At 40.8% G+C, this 22,985-nt stretch overlaps 1 protein-coding gene across 2 annotated transcripts; it reads left to right on the top strand.

Annotated features, from left to right (window-relative positions):
- Positions 1 to 8,103: 8,103 nt before the first annotated feature.
- Positions 8,104 to 22,619, top strand: LOC133116880 (T-cell surface glycoprotein CD3 zeta chain-like). 2 transcript variants are annotated; one of them, XM_061226883.1, is made up of 8 exons: positions 8,104 to 8,276; positions 20,408 to 20,508; positions 20,619 to 20,663; positions 21,022 to 21,099; positions 21,202 to 21,234; positions 21,498 to 21,551; positions 21,653 to 21,688; positions 22,035 to 22,619. In XM_061226883.1, the coding sequence occupies exons 1-8, from the start codon at positions 8,219 to 8,221 to the stop codon at positions 22,101 to 22,103; spliced, it is 474 nt and encodes a 157-aa protein (XP_061082867.1). In that variant the 5' UTR covers positions 8,104 to 8,218; the 3' UTR covers positions 22,104 to 22,619. The 2 variants fall into 2 exon arrangements, with proteins under 2 accessions (XP_061082867.1, XP_061082868.1); XM_061226884.1 differs by lacking the exon at positions 8,104 to 8,276 and adding an exon at positions 17,974 to 18,084.
- Positions 22,620 to 22,985: the final 366 nt, after the last annotated feature.

Raw genomic sequence — 22,985 nt, 5'->3', positions numbered from 1 at the left:
CACCACTGGTTTTTCGCTAAAATGAACATCACTCTGGTGTGGGTCCTGGACTATTTCGGTGGAGTGAAAACTGTCTCCCCAGAGGACTACTTCAAGGCCACACCCTACAAGAGTCTCCACCGTGAGTGAACTTAGGGCCTGTGATAGCTTGGCTAGGTCTGCCATTGTTGAAACACTTTGAAACAGTGGCTACTGGTGATTTAAAAGGCTTTTCATTTTCAGGGAGACCGCACGTCAGTGACTGGAAACTATGGAACAGAGTCTTCTGAAAGAGCTCTCCACTCCAGCCTGGTTTCCAGCTGGGATGTGCTGTGCCTTGATCTTGACAAATAAATGATGTGTGGGAAGGTATATTATTCCTGTGATTCGCTGAGGATAAAAAATATTCTAATTATGAAGATCAGCTTACAGTAATAATAAGGTTTTTTTTGTTTTTTTTCACTGCCCTGTTTTGAAAATGCAATATTATGGCATGGCAATTGTAGGTTGATATTGAATTTCACCAAATTTCACCAGGTCCTGAACAGCCAACCCTGGTCTAGGAGAGCCAGGGGCTCTGCATGTTTTCTTTCTGATTTTATGGTGGCAACAAAAGCCAGCAGAGCTTGTGTGTATCCAGGGCCAGGGTTGCAGACCACTAGTCTAGTCTAGTCCCTACTCATTAATGTAATTTCAGCTAAATAAAATATAAATATATAAATAAATATAAAATATAAAATATAAAATATAATTTCAGCTTTAGTGTAAGCTTTAGATTGGCCCATTTTAATGTTTTTTAATTGCACATAAAAATTGTCTTGGCCAGTTGTAAGCATACACTAAAGGGGCAATATCAAATGACACCAGAAAGGGCACTATCATTAAACTGATGCAGTCACCAATAGCAGTGGGGTGCACTGGCCACAAGAGGGAGCTCTTTGTTCTAATAACAACATTTTGTGTAAGGATGTCTTGAATTTACTTCCAGAAAATGTCATGGGACTGTTTTATGACAATCAGCACATTTATTTTACACAGAGCCTGTTACTTTCTAAAAAATGACAGTGTTTTTATTAGTTTAATACCTACTTTGATATAAAATTGTAGATAAATTGCCCTGTCTAGATTTCATATTTTTAATGCTATTTACACAGATCACGAATCAGTAATAAAACAATTTTGTAATAAAACCTAAATAAATGTATGAATAAATCTGATAATGATACACACTGTAGTGTATTTCTACTTTACATGATGTGATTGCAGTCTTTTGGTAGTGGAATGTGTGTAGGCGTAGCACATTCATACTATAGTGGCCTGGTTGTCTATGCTAATGTGGCGGTCATGTTATGATTCTAATAAGCTTTTTTTAGTTTGAGATGAGGGGAGCACACACAGAGAGAGGAGCTCTGTGGTCTTCCCTTCCAGCTGAGGGTTCTGAGCGCGCGTCCCACCTGCGTCCTGTGCGCTGCGTCCTGTGCGCTGCGTCCTGTGCGCTGCGTCCTGTGCGCTGCATGGTGTGTGCTGCGTCCTGTGTGCTGCATGGTGTGTGCTGCATCCTGTGTGCTGCATGGTGTGTGCTGCGTCCTGTGTGCTGCATGGTGTGTGCTGCGTCCTGTGTGCTGCGTCCTGTGTGCTGCGTCCTGTGTGCTGCATGGTGTGTGCTGCGTCCTGGGTGCTGCGTCTGGGGGCTGCGTGGTGTGCGCTGCATGGTGTGTGCTGTGTGCTGCATCCTGTGTGCTGCATCCTGCATGCTACGTGATGCGTGATGTATTGTGTGCTGCATGGTGTGTGCTGTGTGCTGCATGGTTTGTGCTGCATGGTGTGTGCTGCATGCTGCGTCCTGTGTGCTGCATGGTGTGTGCTGCGTGATGCATGATGTATTGTGTGCTGCATGGTTTGTGCTGCATGGTGTGTGCTGCATCCTGCATGCTGCATGATTTATTGTGTGCTGCATGGTGTGTTGTGTGCTGTGTGCACAGGTGTGCGTGGTGATTAACACTCAGAGACGGATAGACTCTCCAGCCTTTGACACCTCCTGTTTCACAGTGGCTGTCTAAAACAACGCCCTCAAGGGAAGTCGCTTTCTGCCAACGGATGTTCATTTCAGACAACAATGCACTGCATCACAGGTTGCTGGCCACCAGATCCTCTGTGGTCTCTGTGTCTACAGAGAGTGAAGCCTTTGAAAACCTGGCCTCATTCACACACACACGCACTGATCAGTCCACCCAACCTACCATTATCTGGAGAAGAGCATGAATGTAATGCTACCACAAAAGAAACAATTAATTGAAAATGTATCTGAGACTAGAATTATAGGTTTCTATCCGAAATGCTTGTCCAAAAGTTGTTCTCTGTTGTCTCATTTGTTTCATACACGAAAATAGACACTTGAATTACTTGGGGGGGGGAAAAAAAAAAATATATATATATATATATATATATATATTTTTTTTATGTAGCGGTCTCTCAAAACTTGAATGGAGACTCAAAGATCAAAAGTGTGGTGTCTCAAAACCATGCTCTTTCTTGTGATGGATGGCAGTTATTTAAAATGGTGAACTCAAAAACGGGTTCAAGATTATCGTAGCCTTTTCCCCTGGGCAGGGGTGCACAACAAGGGCCGATCTGTTTCGGGATTTTGTGCCAACTTCTGGTCTTAATTATTTGATTGACTCAGTCATATCTTAGGAGTACCAACTACAGCTGTAGACAGAAAGTGTATCCTAGTCATTTATAGAGCTTATAGAGCTCTATAGAGCTGTCTGCACATTAAAAGGCAATTTTTTGGAACAAAACTTTAGGGGCCTTAGGGGCATCTTATTATCTGTAGGGAATGGGCTTCCCAGACACCTGCTCTGCATCTTTTCAGATCTTTAGACGCAATGTGATATTAGACAGGGACAGGGAACCTGCGTAAATGACAAAATACATTTGTTTCAATAACTTTTTAAAATTAAATAGTAATTACTCAGTTAACACCCAAATCACCCCTGTGAAAAAGTAATTGCCTATAATTTCATGTCAGTCTTTCTCATCGCTATGGAGGTGTTTTAGCCCATGTTCTTTGCAGAACTGCTTTAATTCAGGCAAATCGGTCGGTTTTCAAACACAGCATGCCACAGAATGTCTATTGGGTTTAAGTCAGGCTTTTGACTAAGCCTATTTCAGAACTTCACTTTTGTGTTTTGCATCATTTTGTCTTTTGCCACATTTAACCCAATTATGTAGCACTTTCCTACATTCACATTTTCACTGTAATATGTATTTTTGGTTTGTATGGCAGTTGCTTATTCACACTTCTATGAACAAACAGTAAATGTAAAAATGTATTCTCTGCATTATTGCCCTTTTGGCTAAGATCAAGTTCAAAGTCAAGATGCTACACACACCCCATAGTTGGCTTGGTTAAGTGGATGCAGTTCTTTTATTTGAACTGGCGCCTTGTTCTAAAGACGCGGTGCTGTACAGTAGGTCTACAGAGATGAGCACATCACTCAGACCGTGCGTGAGGCTGCACCGCTGTTTCCCACTCCTGATTGCTAGAGTCTGTGGGTCAGCCAAATCACTTTAGCCAGGGATTTATGTTCACAGACACCAAAGAAACACATATTTGCGCTGTATAAGATATACACTCACACGCACTTTAGTAGGAACATTTTTACTTTGTTACACCTACTTATTCATGCGATTATCGACAATTGTGTGGCAGCAGTGTAATTGCATGCAATCATGTAGATACAGGTCAGGAGTTTCAGGTCATGTTGACCTCAACCGTCAGAATGGGAAAAAAATGTTTGTTGGTGGCAGACAGTGTGGTTTGAATATCTCAGAAACTGCTGATCTGGGATTTTCACGCAAACTAGCCTCTAGAGTTTGCAAAGAATTGTGCATAAAAACAACAAAAAATCCAGAAAGCAGCAGTTCGGCGGACAGAAACACCTTGTTAATGAGAGACATCAGAGGAGAATGGCTAGACTTGTCATAGCTGACGGAAGATGACAGTAACGCAAATAACCACAATTTACAACAGTGGTATGCAGAAAAGCATCTCTGAACACACAACTCATCATAAGTCATAAAGTGGATAGGCTACAGCAGTAGAAGTCTAATAAGAAAAAATAAGTCTAATAAATACCTAATAAGGTGCTCACTGAGTGTATACTGTAATACAACAAACAACTATTTTAAGAATACCAGTTTTCACAGATCTGTCTTTGTAAAGACTCACAGAAACATTTTGAAAAGTACACTGATGAAAATGTTCAGAGTAAAGTCAACTCTTACAGGGTAATTGCACTGGTATGGACTCTATTGGAGCATTTACTGGACATTTTACGGCGTGCTGCTTCCCCTATTCAATGACGCTTTGTTACAATTTGTTTTTATCTTCAGCGAAATACTTGTGTATACTACAGATTTTCTTTTGTTAATTTTGTACAATACTGGATCATAACAATATTGAATTGTTGAAATGTGAAATGCGTTTTACGGGTCAAAACTAGGTTTACGTTTTTTGTTTCCTTATCAGATTGCGACTTGAGTAAGCCTATTTTGTGTATTCTGATTATTATCTCTGGGGTTTACAAGTAAATTGCTCAATTCTTGCCACTTCTCTTAGAATGTTGCAATCCTCGTGCTGCTGCCGACGGAACTGTGCATGATTTGCAGATCAAGCAGCTCACGCAGATCAAGCAGTCCACGGTGCAGATTTTCAGAAATTCAGACGTATCTTTTGGTCGTTGTTTAAGGAAGTACTACTAATACTACTACTACTTTGATTATTATTATTATTATTATTATTATTATTATTATTATTATTATTATTATTATTATTATCATCATCATTAATTGAGTAGGCTAGTTCATTTGTACGCTTATTTTGCTTTCCTTTGCTTGTGAGCTATTTGCAAAATAATATGAATTGTAATATTAGGCATTTGTATTTTTTCGCGTTTGTCTGATGAGCTACATTGTTATATAATTTGCGCTCGCGCTCGTTTTTGTACCCCACTCTGGATAAATATCCTACATGGCTGTGCAACGCTCTCTTGAAGAAGTTTCTTTAGTTACCCGAAAATTACATAAATTACTCGAAAATGAATTAAATCTTAATTAATATCATATATGACTATTTACCCAGAACGTAGAATGGATCAGGTTACGCGCAGATGTCAGATCCACTGTATGTATTTTCAGAAATAATAAACCAATTGACCTCAATCTGAATATAATCCAATATTATGTTAAATTGCAATTTTGGAGCATCTTCAATACTTGCCGGTGGTTTGTAGGCCTATGCGACATTTGTATTTTTCATTGGTCATTGATCCTTGACTTTTACATTTCCAACAGAGCTTGCTGTAGCTATCTTGTTCGAATTTTCGTCAAAGCACATGCTTTTTAACTGTATAAATCTGTTGTTGTGTTGGGAGATTTCACACTCAAGAAACAAAAGCAGAATTGTGCGCTGTCCTGGCTCCTTTACTGGTGAATGAGAACACAGTTTATCTCAACGATAAATAAGAAAGGTAAACACGCTTCTCGGTTGCCGAGAAAGAGGCCCGTTGATCTACTTTGTTTCTGCAAGAGGCCCTTTGTATGCAAATGCAGGTTTTAACAGCCTTTGATATTAGAAGGCCATGTTCTGTCTTTTGATCGTCTTTTGTAATACAACGGAACTGTGCACTGGCTAGACATGCATGTATAGTGGAGACCGGGGAAGGGTTAAACAGTGGGTTAGTTATAATACCAGCGACACGAGGGATGAGTTGTGGTAATATGATCAATTTTGTCCAGACTCATATTCCTCTTTGAGCTTACAGGAGAAGTTTGATGACTCCATAGTAAATAATAGGCGTTTTAAGCACACAAAAAATGATTTTGAGGTACAACAGTAATAATTCTCATCTCACCTGTTTTTTTTGTTTAGCAGTCACAATTTTGTATGGAAAATCCATGGCAGTAATAAACAGTTTCTTTAGTCAAATGTGATGCTTCAAATTCAGGCTAGGTTCAAACCCACATGCCAAAATAGCTGGCTATGTAATGGCTGCCTAGGTTGAGGATGGTTGGTGACACTTAATTCTGATTGAATTTGCTAGTTTTGGCAGTTTTTTTTCAGAATGCCTAGATAATGGAATAGAAAAACAGACAGGGTCTCGGTAGATGCACTAAAACACACTCTTGTCAGCTGACATATGCACTCACATGTGCACACATGCACATACACGTACTGTTACAGACTGAAGACTACAAAGCATAACTCATTTCATTTTAAATATATAATTTTGAAAAGGGTGACATTATTAAAAAGGATTTTGTTTTCAAATGATGTTAGAAATAGGCCATTTTATATTTCATATTTAAAGATAATAACATGGACTCTCTGCTGCCTTCGACACTGTGTATCACTCCATCCTCCTGTCCTCCCTGTCAGCAACGGGGATCTGTGGCACAGCCCTGGACTGGATTGAGTCCTACCTCTCTGGTCGCTCCTTCCAGGTTGCCTGGGCTGGTACGGTATTGACACCTCGGCTCCTTGCCACAGGAGTTCCCCAGGGCTCAGTCCTAGGCCCGCTTCTTTTTTCTCTTTACACTCGTTCCCTTGGCCCTGTTATCACTACACATGGTCTATCCTACCACTGCTATGCGGATGATACCCAACTCTTCATTTCATTCCCACCATCTGATACACAGGTTTCAGCCCGTACCTCTGCTTGCCTGAGTGACATCCAGAGCTGGATGGACAACCACCATCTAAAGCTCAACCCAGGTAAGACTGAAATGATATTCTTCCCTGCCATTACCCCTCCCCATCTGGATCTCTCCATTTCCCTAGGGGATACCACACTTACACCATCATCCTGTGCAAGGAACCTCGGCGTGGTGATGGACAACAGACTGTCCCTCTCCGAGAACATTGTGGCAGTGACCCGGTCATGCAGGTTCTTCCTATACAACATACGGAGAATCCGCCACTTTCTCACCCCCTACTCGACCCAGCTCCTGGTCCAAGTGATGGTTTTGTCCCGCCTGGACTACTGCAATTCCCTCTTGGCTGGCCTCCAAGTGTCTGCCATCAGACCCCTCCAACTTATCCAGAATGCAGCAGCTCGTCTGGTCTTCAGTCTTCCCAAATACTCACGTCACCCCCCTGCTTACTTCCCTCCACTGGCTGCCTGTCAATACTCGCATCAAATTCAAAACATTGGTGCTAGCCAAGCAGTTAAAGGGTCAGCTCCAGCTTACCTCCAAAAAATCAGACCCTACTCCCCTGCCAGACCTCTTCGTTCAGCCTCCACTGGCCGCTTGGCTCCTCCCCCTCTTCGAACTTCCACCTCATGCTCACGACTACTGTCTGTTCTGGCTCCACGGTGGTGGAACGAACTCCCCGTTGAGGTCAGAACTGTAGAATCTCTTCCCATCTTCAAGTGCAAACTGAAGACGCACCTCTTCAAGCAGCACCTCTCCCTGTCCCTCCCTACCTCCCTGTGAACCTTAATTGTTGTCTTTCTGTGATTTACATTCTGTGTATCAGGATGTTTTAGTTTGGCTAGGTAAGCAGTGTTTGGCTAGTTAAGGGGTTTGTTCATACATTTGCGTGTTGCGGTTAAAAAATAAAATAAAATAAAAAACATGATCAAATAGGCCCTGGTCCTTATCTTTGTTGTGCAGGTAGCAGTTGAAATTGTACTTCCCTCTAGGGTCTTTCAGCGCGCTTATCCCTGGTTATGGGTATGCACTTTGTTGTACGTCGCTCTGGATAAGAGCGTCTGCCAAATGCTATTAATGTAATGTAATGTAATGTAAGGATACATTTAATCATGTACTATACTATATGTACTATATATATATATATCATGATAATAGAATGCATTCCTACAAGACGGGAGAAAGAGGCCCCTTTAGCTCTATGTGTGTCATTAGCACTGTTAACTATGATACATAGACATTGGCACCTTGTGCAAGCTAGGGTGAATATTGCACCCCTACCCCCCATTGCTGCCCCACTAGCCACCTCTGGCCCCCAGCCAACCCTCCCACGTTCCCCCTCTATGTCAGATTTGAGAAGTGGGCCATGCGTTAGAGAACTGAGCCCAGCTAGCAGGTGGAGCTGTCGAGAGGAGCCACTTCCTGTCAGCAGACGCTCCCTCATGCTGAGCAGTCTGTGTAGGAGCCCGTCACACTCAACACACCCAAAGAACGGAGAGAGAAGGACGAAGAAACAAGGGCGATGGATCTCAGGACGACAGCCTTTCTGCTGGTCCTGGCCTTGGTGGTTCCGTCTGCAGGTAACCGCCTGACCCGTGTGCTCTCTGCCAAGCACTGTACGGGTCCTTTCAGCGTAAACACTGCAGCACTCAGACTACAGTACACTTTCCAGCTCAAACTCATTGTTATTTCATACGCTAGTTCATAAATGTGTCGAGTGAGAAACTGTTACGCGAGGAGATGAGTACCTTTTACCGGGCGTGAGTGATGTGTGTGGGGGAAACCGTATGTATCTTCGGTGGAAATTGTAAAGAATATTGTCCAGCTGCCATTTTTTATCTGGGCTTCCGCATAATCTAAAAGGTTGTCTTAGTCCCCCCGACAACCCCAGCAAGAGATTGTGTCAGATAGGGCAACATAACATTTTGCTGCAGTTCAGAAATGTAGGGCCTGTTGGCCTTTTTATTGACATTTTATTCACTCTATATAGAGTGTAAACACTAGATGTCTATTGTCTGTGGAAGTAACCAGGTCTGCAGAAACTATCTGGACCAGAGTGCCTTGCTATGCCCTGTGCAACCCACACCTTTGGGGTGTGAAAAACAGCACAGTTTTACAAGCTGGAGCTGTAACTGATTCTGTCCCCCCCTTTATCTCCATCACGTCAAGTGCATTTTCACATTAGCTGAGCTGAGAGACAGTTTCCTTTCAGTTGCTGTCACTTGCTAGCAAAAAACATCTGTTTTCCATGTGATAGTGATAGTGAATCTTTTGCTTATTCTCTCTTTGTAAAGAAAAAAAAAAAACTTGCATTGCATTCCCTTCATCATAATTCACTTCAGCTACTTCTCAAGGCAATAGCGGATAAAAAATATGAACAATTGCAATACTTCCCGAAGATGTAATGTGACTATTTTTTATCGACACGGTCAGAGAAAAAGACTTGAAAATATATTGTGAAGGGTATGTTCACAATATTCGCTTCAGAAACTTGGTTAGGTTAGGTTCTACTAACCTTGCAGCTTACTTAAATTATTTTACAACAGCATTAGGACAGTGCAAGAGAATCATCATTTGTGCATTGTCATTTTCACAAATTTAGTAAGTGAAATAAGGATTAATTTGTAAAATATGTTTTATGTCTTAAAATGTACATTTAAATTCTGCATAGCATGAAAATAAAAAATAAAAAGTATCTTCTGAAACCATATAAGGAACATGCGTTAGATGTGTGGTGAAATTCAGATGCATATCCTAACCTTTTCTGCCGTTATCAGAGCCAGCTGATGGCCAAAATGGCTGATGTGGTCAGTTAGCGCCACAACCACAAATAGATAGGCCATACAACTCAGCTTTTTAATGTTCTATATTTTTGGAATATTTTTGGAACCGATTCCCCAGCCCAGAATTGCTAACAATTCGTTGATGAATGATCAGTTGCCCCCGATTGCTTCTTGTCTCGGGCCACCAAAATCCAGCTCTCCACATTAAGTATATGTTTCATTCCTGCAGTTGTTTAGTGGATGTTTTGATTATAGTTGGCTGTGGGGGTAACACTGTGTGTTAGGACCTGTATGAAGCCTGCAGTGCTCTTTAAAAACGGAAAGAAATCCAAATATATTTGCCCAAAAATAATTGTTTCATTCATTATACACACACAGAAATAATGTACTCCACCTGAATGTATATGATTTTTATAAATACAAAATGATTTACCTCTGGTATGCTCTCAGGGTCTCACTAGATAAATGAATACATAGGCTAAATGCCACATTAAGGGTTCTCATCAACCTTCAGAAGATATATGGGACGAGGAATGGGTAAAACTCTCAAACATAAATAAATATATTTGATGCTTATAATTTCGTATTATTGTTGATTTTCAGCACACATTCTCACAATGGGGATGTGCTGACTTGATTACTGCCAGAGCCTAAATTTCGAAGTAATTTTTTGTTCAAATGTGTCACTGAAGCTGGACAGCAAACGGATGCGATTCTGATTCAGCTTTTAAAACTTGAAAATGACAATCAATTTATTCTTGGGGGCCTGGTGCCTATGCCCACAGGCAGTGGTCAACCTGTACAGGCATGCCAGTCTGGCCCACACACCGTTCACTCACACATTCAGACCTAACGGTAATTAAAGTTAGTCTTTAGTTAGTCTGCTGCATCTGTTTGGACTGTGGGAGGAAAGCGGAGTACCCTGCCTAGACCCACGTAGGCAAGGGAAAAAGCTCCGCACAGAGAGGCTCTTGGTCTTGGAAAATAATGGACAACTAGGAGGTTTACTTTGACCTGTGGCTGACACAGGTAGAAACTAGGGTCTGGTTGTAATTTATTTTAATCTATAAAAAAATTTTCACATACATGTTTTTAATGAAAGTTTTAGTTTATTTTTAATATTTATCTCAGCTTTGACTTTAAAGTAAAAAAAAAATTTTGCGTTTGAAAGTCTAAAGTTTAACTTCAAAAATTGAAAGTTTCTAACTGAATCGTAAAAGATTTGGTGGCAAATGTCACACAAAATGTTGAGTTTGAAGCTGAACGACACAATTTGCATCAAAAAGCACTCCTTTTAATCTCTGTTGAATAATTCATATTTCTGAATGTAAGATCATTTCCTTTTTTTGTTATGCCAGTGAAACTTATGACTCTCAGTAAAAGGACAGTAAAAATGGGGTTTGACTGCCATGCCTACATTCAGCAAAATGTTGGTTGATTCGTAGATGATGTTGCAACTAAGGATGACATGCATTTAAGAACTAACTGAAAACTAAACTAACCTGAATAGAACTATTATAATCGGATATTTATTGTTGTTACTGTTTTTACTGTGCAATAAAATATAAATGTTTATTGGACGCAATACAGTACCAACTTTAGTTGGCACCAACTAAACCATATCATATCCAGGCTACGCTTGACATTTTATGATAAGGACAAGTCATGGAAAAATCACCATAGGCCTTGAAGTGATACATCTCCCCCCAAACAATGACAATTGCAAAGTTTTTCATTTGGTTCCAGCGACTGTGGGAAATGTGAATACAATTATGACACATTTTAGGGACATTTGAAGGACCAAAGGCAAAGGTACATTTGATCTTGAAACAACATTTTCCCAATGCAGGGAAAACAGCAATTGTCACTCCTATTTTTAAATCTGGAAATGATCTTGAAGTTAGTAACTACAGACTCATTAGCTGCCAATAGCTGCCAATACCTTCCAAGAAAAAATTGACCAACTAACATTATTTCTTAATAGCCATTGTCCTTTACACCATATGCAGTTCGGCTTTAGAGGGAACTACATGAAGCGTTTCACACAGTCAGTCTCCAAGCTGTTAAAGTTCAAAGATAATCTCATATTTATAAATAGGACACAGTGAATGAAAATCAACTATATGCTTTTATCATCTCACAAGGGTCAGTCCTGGGCCCCTTGTTATTTAGCATCTATATAAATGGCCTTCCCCAGCAATGTCATTGGGTAAATGTTCAAATGTATGCCGATGACACCGTTGTGTACGTACATGCCAAAACGGCAGAGCAAGCTGCCTCTAAATTAACAAAAGCTATGGCACAGGTATCAGAGTGTCTTATTCATTATTATTGTCTTTATTCATTCATGTCTTAGCCTAAATGTCAGCACAACTGTGGGTATGTTTTTTTACTATTACTCAGACACCCAGTTTGTGCTGACATTCGAGGGGAAAAAATCTACATCGTCACCAAATTCAAATATCTTGGAATTGTCGTGGATACTAACCTTACTTTTAAGAAACACGTCAAGAAAATGGTAAACATAATCAAATATAACTTGTCAAAGGCTGATACGAAACTGTCTTTCCACTGACGCTGCAAAAATCTACATGCATGCTATGGTTTTATTGCACATGCCAAACTGTACAACTACCTGGTCAAAAGTCCCCCCCCCCCCAATATCATCACTGTAACATACTCAAGAAGTATAATTGATTAAGTTTTGAGAGTTTTAGATTTTATTCAGATGTATGTCTTGTGTACAAGATTCTACATGAATCTCTGAATTTATTCACGCACAGCCTGCACTACCAGATCCATCAGGGCTTCCTCTTGAGGAGATTGCACAATACGTGTGCGAGGCACAGCATTTGTTCAGTCTGCCTCTCTTTTAAGGCCATCAGCAATTGGAATACACCATACTTCCAGATATTAAGAGTGACAATTCCTTGAGCAGATTCACAGCTAAATTGAAAACATGGCTGAAGGCTAAACGAGCATGTAGTCATTACATGTCTGCATTCCATTGATTATATCGACAATGCGTAATTTTAATGCACTATAATACTATGCAAGGCGGTACGGATGGTGCAGTGGGTAGCACTGCCGCCTCACAGCAAGGAGGTCCTGGGTTCGAATCCCGGTCGGCCGGCGCCTCTCTGTGCGGAGTTTGCATGTTCTCCCCGTGTTCACGTGGGTTTCCTCCGGGTACTCCGGTTTCCTCCCACAGTCGAAACACATGCAGGTTAGGCTGATTGGAGAGTCTAAATTGCCCGTGGGTATGAGTGTGTGTGTGAGTGAATGGTCTGTGTGCCCTGCGATGGACTAGCGACCTGTCTAGGGTGTATTCCTGCCTTTCACCAAATGTATGCTGGGATAGGCTCCAGCCTCCCTGCGACCCTGTTCAAGATAAGCAGGTTAAGCTAATGGCTGGATGGCTGGATGGATAACACTATGCACTATAGCACTATAACACTATAATGTACACTTGTATATCCTCCAATGTCTATTGCCTATTTGTGCCATGATCTGCGGTATATTTGTATTGTTATTGTTATTGTGGATTGCACGGCTTATGTATATATTAAATATAACCTGCCAAGGGACTGCAGATGGAAATTAAAATCTGGTACAACATGTATGTTTAATGTACATGGTCCTTTACAAACAAACAGACAAACAAACAAATAAATAAAACAATACAGGGCAGGATGGATCCATGGATCCATGCTTGCTTACCTCAAATTCCATCAGCATTCATCAGACCATGCAACAGTTTTCCAATGTTTTCACTCGCATAACTGCCGATCACTGGATGTTTTTTATCTCACCATTCTCCGCAAAATCTACAGACTGTAGTGCAGGCGAATCCCAGGAGGGTAGCTATGTCTGAGAATCTGGAACCATGATGTCTGTCACAAACAATCATACCATGGTCAAAATCACTTAGATTGCATGTCTTGCCCACTGTAATTTTTGGTCAAACAACAACTAAACCTCTTCCTTCACCATGTCAGTATGCAGTTTTAGCTGCGTGATTTGCTGTTTGGAGAAGCAGGCTATTGCAGAAATGTACAGTACTGTGTAGATGTTTTAGGCACCATATATATATATGTTTGTGTGTGTTCATATAAAAGAACATATTTGAGATTTCCAAATATTCATTTTCCAAAAGAATTTTTTTTTTTTTACAGAGACATTTTTGTATTTAATTTTTAAAAGTTACACATTACTGTAAGCAATTGACTAATTTTTACATAAAAACTTGATCAAGGCTGTCTGAGATCAAAAGCGAGGAGCCAACCAAAGTCTGCAGAAGAACTGTAGCAAGTTCTCCAACATGCTTGGAACAACCTCCCAGCTGACTGTCTTATAGAACTGCAGGACAGCGTTGGCTATCTCAGAGAAGTGATGCCGAAGGGTGGTCACGAAAAAAAATATTCAGTTGATTCAGTTTTTAACTATTCTGCCAAATTACTAAAATGTAATGTAAAATGTATAGTACGTTTATTTCGGACCTTTCATTTCACCTTATCTGTACAGAATGTTATACAGGTGCCTAAGACTTTTACACAGTACTGTATGTGAACTACCGTGCTCAAGGATACAACAGCAGTTTCCTAGCCTGAGATCAGACCTGCAACCTTTAGTTGGCAAGCCCAGTTCCTTACCCATTATACTACACCGTCTTCCAATGGGTAAGGAACTGATCAAGGATATCTGAGAATGAATAATAGTAATTCAATTCACAAATATAATTGTGTAATTGTCTGCAATGTGCAGAGAGTACAGGTGAAGAAATGCAGTGTATAGTATATGCAATATTTTATGTGAAATTGACAAATGAAATTATAAAACCACATTCTAAATATACAGTGAAGTACTGTTTAATGCTGTGAATATAAACACAGTGAACTTTTTATCAATCTATCAAAGGCATTTGACACCTTTGATCATACTATTTTATTCAATACGTTATCTGCCATCGGACTAGATGAACTTTCTGTTAACTGGTTTTATGTATACCTCTTGGGTAGAAATCAAACTATTGTTGTTGATGGTATTAAATCAAGTTCTCTTGAAATTAGTAAAGGTGTCCCACAAGGGTCTATTCTTGGTCCATTTCTCTTCACACTTATAAATAATAGTAGTTGCAGTCCAACACTGTATTGTAATGTAATGTCCAATTTTATGCAGATGATACAATCTTGTACGTATGTGACTAGCATGTTTAACCAGACCGTTACTAATTTATAGTCCGCATTTGAAGCTTTTCAGTTAGCTTATTTTAAATGAAGACAAAATAAAATGTATTTCATTTTGAAGAAAACTATTATAATATTATAATAAAGCATTTCTTGTGTCAATAGAAAACCCATAGACCAATCAACTGCCTTGTCAGTATTTGTTAACGGAGACATTTGGTATATGCAGGCTGCCTCTTCTATTATAAAGCCTCTTGATGCATTGCATTTTAATCACATTTCTGACTCATCACTATATTTTATATGAAGGAGTAGGATGGTGCTCTTTAGTGAAAAAAGGGAAATTCATTCAATTTTGTCAGAAACTTCCCCACTATATTACCTTTTGCCTTGTGTACGCTACATGACTTTCAAAATTGAAACAAAATCCTAGAGAGCATCTCACGTTAAATGACCGGCCACGGAAAGCTTACACTACACACCCTCGGGCAGATGTGGTCACAGTGGGTCACACTCTGCATGAGTCATGCCTACAGACTTCTGATAAAATCAAATCAGTTTGACACTATCACAGACAAGCTTAAGACTGAATCGGGAGAGATGCGATTGCGTCTCTGACCATCTCACATTAAACAGCCATCGGAGACGAGTGCAAGCAATGACCTTGCAAAGACCAAGGATTTCCTTAAACGGCTAAATCTGGACTAAAAGTCCTGTAGTGTACCTTAGGACTTAATACTCATTTGTCTTGCATCCCAAAGCTGCTTCACTCACTCAAAAGAGATAATACTTGCAACTATGTTGTTGTTGGGAGTTGGACATTTTTCATATGTGCACATTTTGGAAAGATCAAGCAAGACCTCAAACACTGTGGTACTGTTTTCATTTTGAAACCTTTTATCCCAACCATGGCTCACTTTCTAGATGGGAATCAAACCTATCTTTTCTTCATTTTGATACATTTTAAACTATGCTAGACATGCAAACAAACAGAAGCGCATAGAGTGGGAACTAAGAATAGCATCTCCAAAGTCACTGTCAAAGTCACTAGGCTGCTAAAATCCCTACCACCATCACCTCTAAAGTTGTGTGCGCGTAAAAATAGATATTAGGAAGCCACTCATCAGATAACTGCCGTGTCGGCCTCTTTGAGACCCTGTGAGTCTGTAGCTCAACACTTCCTGTGACAGCTAGCGAACACGCATAATATAAGAACACAAAGGTTCTATCCATGCAGCAACCTTAGCATCAGTGAAAGAGCAGTTAATGTAAAATATGACAAAATTATCATGTTTCCTTTAATGAATCACATTAGGGCATGGAAGAATGTATAATGGTTAAATTGTTAAAGCACTGACAAACACAACTATAACGAGTGGAATTTGCATTTCTGAAAAATGTATACGTGAACATTGATGGAGAGTGTGGACAGCGCAAGCTATTCCGTGAATTTGATGCATACTTAACGCTATTTATTTTAATGCACTTTCTATAAAATATGTTGCAAATCAGTGTTATTTTAGGCTGTCTTATTTTGAATCATTGTATGAAATGTCATAAAAATTGGTGGTGGAAGAAAATTTGAATACCACAATTTGAAATGTAGAACAAAGTGTGGTCAAATGTAGAAGTTAAGAAACACATTTTAGCCATTGTAAGTGTATGCTGACTTCTACAGTGCAGTATCACTGCATGTGATCTGTTACATTCAAACAGTGTGAATTTAGTTGCACTTACATTTTTTGCATCATATTTTATTTGAATATTAATCTTAAAGTGTAAGATCGCAAATGTGTGAACATTGTAATCCTTATGTAACAATTACGACTGACAATTGAAAAGCAATGGAGATCAAAAAAAAAAAAACATTCCACTTTCAAACCTTTCAAACCTTAAAGGGCTTTCTGTTGCGCAGGTAACCTCTCGGAGTGAGAGTGAGTCAGGGCCTGTGTGAGTCAGTGCTAGCCCAAGATCAGGATATCTGCCGGGGGTTCCTTCGTGAGTCAGTGGGCCCTTATGGGTCTGTGCGTGGGGGCGCAGGAGCTGGGTGGGACACTTTGTTGCCACTCTCACCCCCTCACCGAGAGAAAAACCAAACATGGAGAAGTGTGGAAGCACAGGTGATATTTGGAGGAGATTTTTAAACAGATGGGAGATTGAGGAGACATTAAGACCCTCAGGCTCAGCTCAGCTTATTAGCAATGCACCACCCCCCCCCCCCACCCCCCTCCACCGCCACCCCCCCACCACCACCCCCCCACCCCACACCCCCGGCAGTTATACCCAGGGCTGACGCAAACTCGAAAAGCCCAACAGCAGACGAAAACCACTGAACTTCATGCTGTTTGAGTCAGGCAGACCGCGAGAGGCTACATCAACCACCCAGCATTTGCTCGCTCCCAGTGCATGTGGCTATCAGCTCTGATAGTATAAAGTACTGAGGTATAACTGGGTTTCTGTTTACTAGCGTGGTAAATGTGACAGAAACAAGGCTGATGATAAACTGATCAACACTTTTAGGCACTAGCTGCACTTGTGTGGCTGTGTGTGTGTGTGTGTGGGTGTGTGTGTGTGTGTGTGAGAGAGAGAGAGAGAGAGAGAGAGAGAGAGAGAGAGAGAGAGAGAGATGTGCCTTATTCTGTGTGTGCATGTGAGCATCTGTGGAGGGATAAACAACACTTTCACAACTCTTAGATACACAATATTTCCCCCGGTACCTCAGTGGCTCGTGTATATCTCAGTGACATTGGTGTAATTTAGCTTCAGCATATTTGTAACTCTATTGTGTCATTTTCAATAGTATGCTCATTCATGTCAGTGCAACAGATTTTCAGAAACATACATACTTTCAGAGAAACATCTGAGTTGTTATGCAATGTTTTTTTCCATCTAAGGTTTTGCAATTCTAATTCCATCAATCTGGTACAAGTAGAAACAGAAGTTTACAATGGGGGCCCATGCTTTCAAGCTAAACCCCAGATTTTAACCAGTGGAGCTGTGCTCTTTGTGGCCCTTGCACAGACATTTTAGATTGAATAATTATTTACCTCTGGCCATACAATTTAAATTATAGTTTAACGGATGCAATGCGTAAATGTTTCTCAAAGAAAACTTGTGAGATTATTTATTAGTATTAATTTGGAATTTTCTTTTAAGAAAATGCATGTTAATACAGTGCCCACCTCTCGATTTGTTGAGGGCATACGCCGAATCAATTCTGTCCACGTGCAGCTGTGCCATGGGCGGCCTGATTGGTTTAAAGACACAATAAAATGTGCCTAACACCTTTGCGCGTGTTTGCGCTTATACTTTTCTTTTTTCCGAGGGCAAGATGACTGAGTCCAGTCCATTTGAGCGGTTCTGTTTTCACCTGATTTATGCGTTTATTTTATTTGAATGGTCGCTGTCAAAGTAGAAAAGTGGGTAACCTCTAATCTGCTGGTCGTACAACACGACTGCGTTATTGTGAAAAATCTTTGCGAGAGATACGCCAGCGAACGTCAGTTTTGCATAAACCCATATCCCTTGCCGATTATTAGTGTTCTGTGCAGGTTTTGCTGACTCACGCCAAGCGGAATTGAAAGTTAGGATGGAGAAGCCAGCATTTTCAGAATGCATCGCAATATGTTTTCAAATTGGGGAAACTCGGGATTCTCTCCAATGCAAACTTCAGGACAAAAAGTAAAGAAAATGCCTTCATGCCTTTCATCAATAGTGAAGGCTACAGGACCCTCGTAACATTAATTGTCACGTCTTGCGACAGACGGGCTTTATTTCACATTGTCGTACAGTTGGTTATTTATTCTTAAACTTGGTCTTTGTTGAATTTGTTCCAACCACAATTGTAATTCCACAATTTTAGCATCCCGGTTTTTCCTCATTATAGGTTTTTCATGTTTGAGGGATTATATGCCCTAAATCACATTGTCCGAAACAGTCGTGCTGTAAAGCACACCTATTCCATTCATGTTGCGCTTATTCTATTTTGAAAAAAATATTGCATGGGTAAACAATAAAATGATTGAGGTGAATCAATAGGCTTCTGGCTGGTGAATGTGAACACCTGACCACTAAAACTAACCTTTCGGTAGATGATGAATAAATCAAAGACAAAACAAATAAGCCAAATCTACATTGTTTTTGTAGGTTTAAGGGAAAATTTATATTTGTATCTTTATTTTCCAAGACATTTGTACGAAAAAACACGCTTAGGGATCCCCACGCGTGCGAAACGCTGCCCGACGCGATCCGGCGTTCTGAAACTGGACAGTACACACCGCTAAGACTTTCTTTAAAATTTTTTTTAAAAAAAACGTTCTACAACCGTCTCGTCTCGTCTGGTCTCAAGTCGGCTGTTTGATGTTCACTGGCCTTCATGAAACTGCTTTCTGCCCTTATAAATGGCACTGTACCAATAATATTTTTCACTGATTCTTCTAATGGTTCATAATGATAATGTCTGTAAGCTATATACCTGGAATGTTCAATGCTGCATGAATATGACACTGCTAGATTAAATAATTTATTTAGCATTAGTATCTGACATTGAGCTGAATATATTTTTAGTGTTTTAATCATTTAGTATTTAGTATAAGTATTAATTTGACCAACGTTATTGCAAATTGTGTAAAGTTATTGTCAATCAGGTTTAAACATTTATTTGAATTAACATACAAAATGTCTCTTGTATTAAAATGTTATAATACATTTAAATCATTTTATTTGGAGCCTATCCCAGCATTCATCAGCAGCAATACACTCTGGACGGGTCAACCCATTGCAGCGCACACTCCATTCGCTCACACACTTGTCCCTACTATGGAAAATGTACAGTCTTAATCAGCCTCATATCTTGTGTGGGAGAAAACTCTCCCAGAGGAAACCCGTGTGGACATGTGGCAAACTAAGGAATGAGTTCCCCCTAGTTCTCTCCTGGATAACTGATACCATACTCAATTCTTATCCAATTTCCATTTCACTTTGAGTGAGACAGCCAGGGACGTGTCCAGTGGGGTGGTCAGGGTGGCATTGGCCATCTATAGTTTCCTCTAAAATGGCACATTATTATTGCCGAATATAACTGTTGCCGATAGTGTTACCCTTTTACAGACCCTGTAACCGCTCCCTGGCCACTCCATGAAGAAAACGGCTGGGTTTGTGGTTTACTGTCTACTGGCTGGGTTTGATTACAAATTTTATGCTTTGTTCCTGACATTCCCAATTATGAAAGGGGAGGATTATTCTTGAACATTCCAAAGTCATCGACGGAAAAAGAAAATGCGCAGGGACCAGATTTTACTGTAGGGTAGCACTCCTAGCGAGGGCAGTTCAGTTCCATTTTGGTATATTCTTCTTCTGTCCTCCCTGGCACAGCATCTGTTCAGTTTGCTCGTTGCACATCACAAATGTAGTCAAGAAATACCTCCCAGGAGAGAAGACCGTGAAGGGAGTGTGTTAAAGTGGAATTGAACCCAGCCCCTGTTTCTTTATTGGTGCAGGGCCCCGCCCTTTACCATTCTCAGTCTATCTAAGCCGCAGGTGTCAAACTCCAGTCCTGGAGGGCCACAGTGTCTGCTTGTTTTCGGGTTGTTCCCAGCACCTGTGGTTAATTTAAGTCTTTGATTGGCTAAAGAATCCACACACCTTGTTCTCAAGGCCTTAATTGACAGCTGATGCCCCCTGGGAATTCAGTTTGACACCCCTGACTAAGCCAATGGCTCTTCCTCTCTCCATATGCTACAGAGGCTGCGATTGGGCTGAACGACCCCATGCTCTGCTACATCCTGGATGGGGTGCTCCTGCTGTATGGCCTGTTCATCACCGCACTCTTCTTCAGAGAGAGAGTGAGTCTCAACGTTGTTACGGCAACACAGTCCATTATGAAACACTTACCTGCTCTTTTGCTCCATTAAATATCCTCGTAATCAAGTTTTCATTCTCTCTCTCTCTGCAGTACTTCAAGCGTCAGGCCACCTCTAAAGATGATGGTATTTATATGGTGAGTGCCAATGTAGGCCAATGAAACTGGAGGTTTTCACGGCCAGGCTTGATATGGTGCTAGATACTATTTGGTTTTTAGGCAAACTAAGTTAAGCGTTGATGGGCTGAATGGCCTGTTTTCATCATTGAGTTATGTTTTGTTAATAGTTTAAATTGAGCAGTGAAACGCACAGGGTAGGGGAACGGTAGCAGAAACCGCAGTCCTCCAGGAGTGGGGTGGGAAACGGACGGTGTGTTGGGTCCAGTCTGCGAGCGGCCAGATTAGACATCCTCCTCTAGAGTAGTCACGTGAGAGGTTTGTGGCCGTGTAGGACCAGGCGTTCGGCTGTGTGGGTAACCTGTGCGCGTTCTCTCAGGGCCTGAGCAAGGCCGCGGACACGTACGACGTGCTGTCTACCAACGCGGCCGAGAGCGGGGCCGCAGCCTTGCGGGGGGTAAGAGCACGACCAACACGGGCTGCATAAAAACACACCAGTACAACAGAGCGCTGAGAGATCAGAAACAGCCCCTCATGTGTTTTCTCCACTTTCTTTCAGAACCGCAGACGGACCGGAGATGAGACGTACACGGTGAGAGGCGATACGAACCGAATAAACACCAGCCTGTAGAGTAGGGGGCAGGGTCTTCTAGCTGTTCCCACACTGCATTCATTTGAAATTCAGTGCATGGTAATACGTGATCGACAGACAATCTCAGCCCACCTCCGCTGCACAGTTGGTGATTAAGCAGAGTGGCTTAAGTGCTCCACCTTGTGGCTGAATGCAGGACTGCAGGGTTGCCAAATGTGTAGGGAACCGACACAACTCATTTGTGGATGTCATTAAATCCGTAGGCCCTGCAGAAACCAACCGACGATGACTACAAAGAGATTGGAGTAAAGAAGGAGGTAATCATGTCTCTCAGTCAAGTAACTCCATGCAGTTAAATGTTTAATGTAATTAACAGTAATGTACATTTCACTCCACTGACATTTAATTCTCTCTACAGCGTCGCAAAAACGAGAAAAAAGAACAGGTGTACCAGGTGAGCATGTTTTCCAATAACGGAAAATATTTGACGTTAACACTTAGTTTTTCTGCCATATTTTCTGCTGTATGAAGTCTGCCATCAAACGATCCTTGATTAGGCTTCCCTTGAGATTTTATAGATATGCAGTATACAGCCAATAAAATTTCAACATTTAGTGGAAGAACCAGTTATCCTTATGTGTTTGCTTGAATAACGTGTGAAACTGTACATTAATATTTTATGCTCATTTGATGAGTTCACACATTTGGTAAGAAGTGGTAAACATACTTCAAATACATGTGCGTAATATGTAACAGAATATTCATACATAACTGAACTTTGGTCTCCATCTCCCTCCCAGGGTCTGAGCTCACCCAACAGGGCCACCTACGATACTCTGCACATGCAGCAACTGCCATCTCGCAAGTGACCTCACGACCCCTGACCCCTGACCCCTGACCCCTGGCCTTTCCCTGCCTGTACGACTGCTCCCTTGCTCTCACAGAAGGCGGCATTCTATTCCGCACCGCAGGGCACTGCCCGTTCCTCCTGCCCAGTTTTATCACACAGAAATAGCAAATCATATTCACGGGCCAGTTGTAAATTCAACATTTTCATGTGGTTTATAGCTGAGTCCTATGAATTTCAGTTGAAATACTAATTTACTCATTTCCCCTCCAAACATTGATATTTTCAAATTCCTCTGTTAGTCCAAAACCAGGTCCAGTTATTGTCCCTTTTATTGTATTGCCTGGGTTTTTAAGAGGTTAGGAATCTAGAGCAATCCCCATGTTTATACAGGAAACATTTATAAAGTCAGGTTGTAAATAAGTTGCACATATAAGCTCACCCACATTAAAAAAAAAAAAAGCTTAATGCTCATTTCAAGTTGTACTTTTCTCTATGTGATTTGTAGAAATGAAATAAAATGCTTTTTGATATTTTACCAGAATTCTCAGTCATTTCAGGATGTGTACTTTTTTTTTTTTTTTTTTTTTGCCACCACCCCCCCCCCTCTTGGGAGGTCAACTTTATTTTTAATAATACAAAAACAAACATATATACATTGGTAAATTTCAGAGAGGGAGAGCGAGAGAGAGAGAGAGGGAGAGAGAGAGCGAAGGAAGAAAACAGTATGAAGCCTTTGAGGGGAGGGTAAAACAAAACAGACAATCACTAAAAATAACAATAAATGGAAAAAAAAGAAAAGAAATAAAGAATAATAATAAAAAGAATTATAAAGTGTGGAAAGAGTGACTTGTGTATACATATGAACACGCAGACCAACGGGCAGATAAACAGGAAGATGAAC

The sequence above is a fragment of the Conger conger genome, chromosome 17 (genome assembly GCF_963514075.1).
Source record: "Conger conger chromosome 17, fConCon1.1, whole genome shotgun sequence".
Taxonomy (NCBI): domain Eukaryota; kingdom Metazoa; phylum Chordata; class Actinopteri; order Anguilliformes; family Congridae; genus Conger; species Conger conger.
This window is presented reverse-complemented; position numbering and strand designations above follow the sequence as displayed.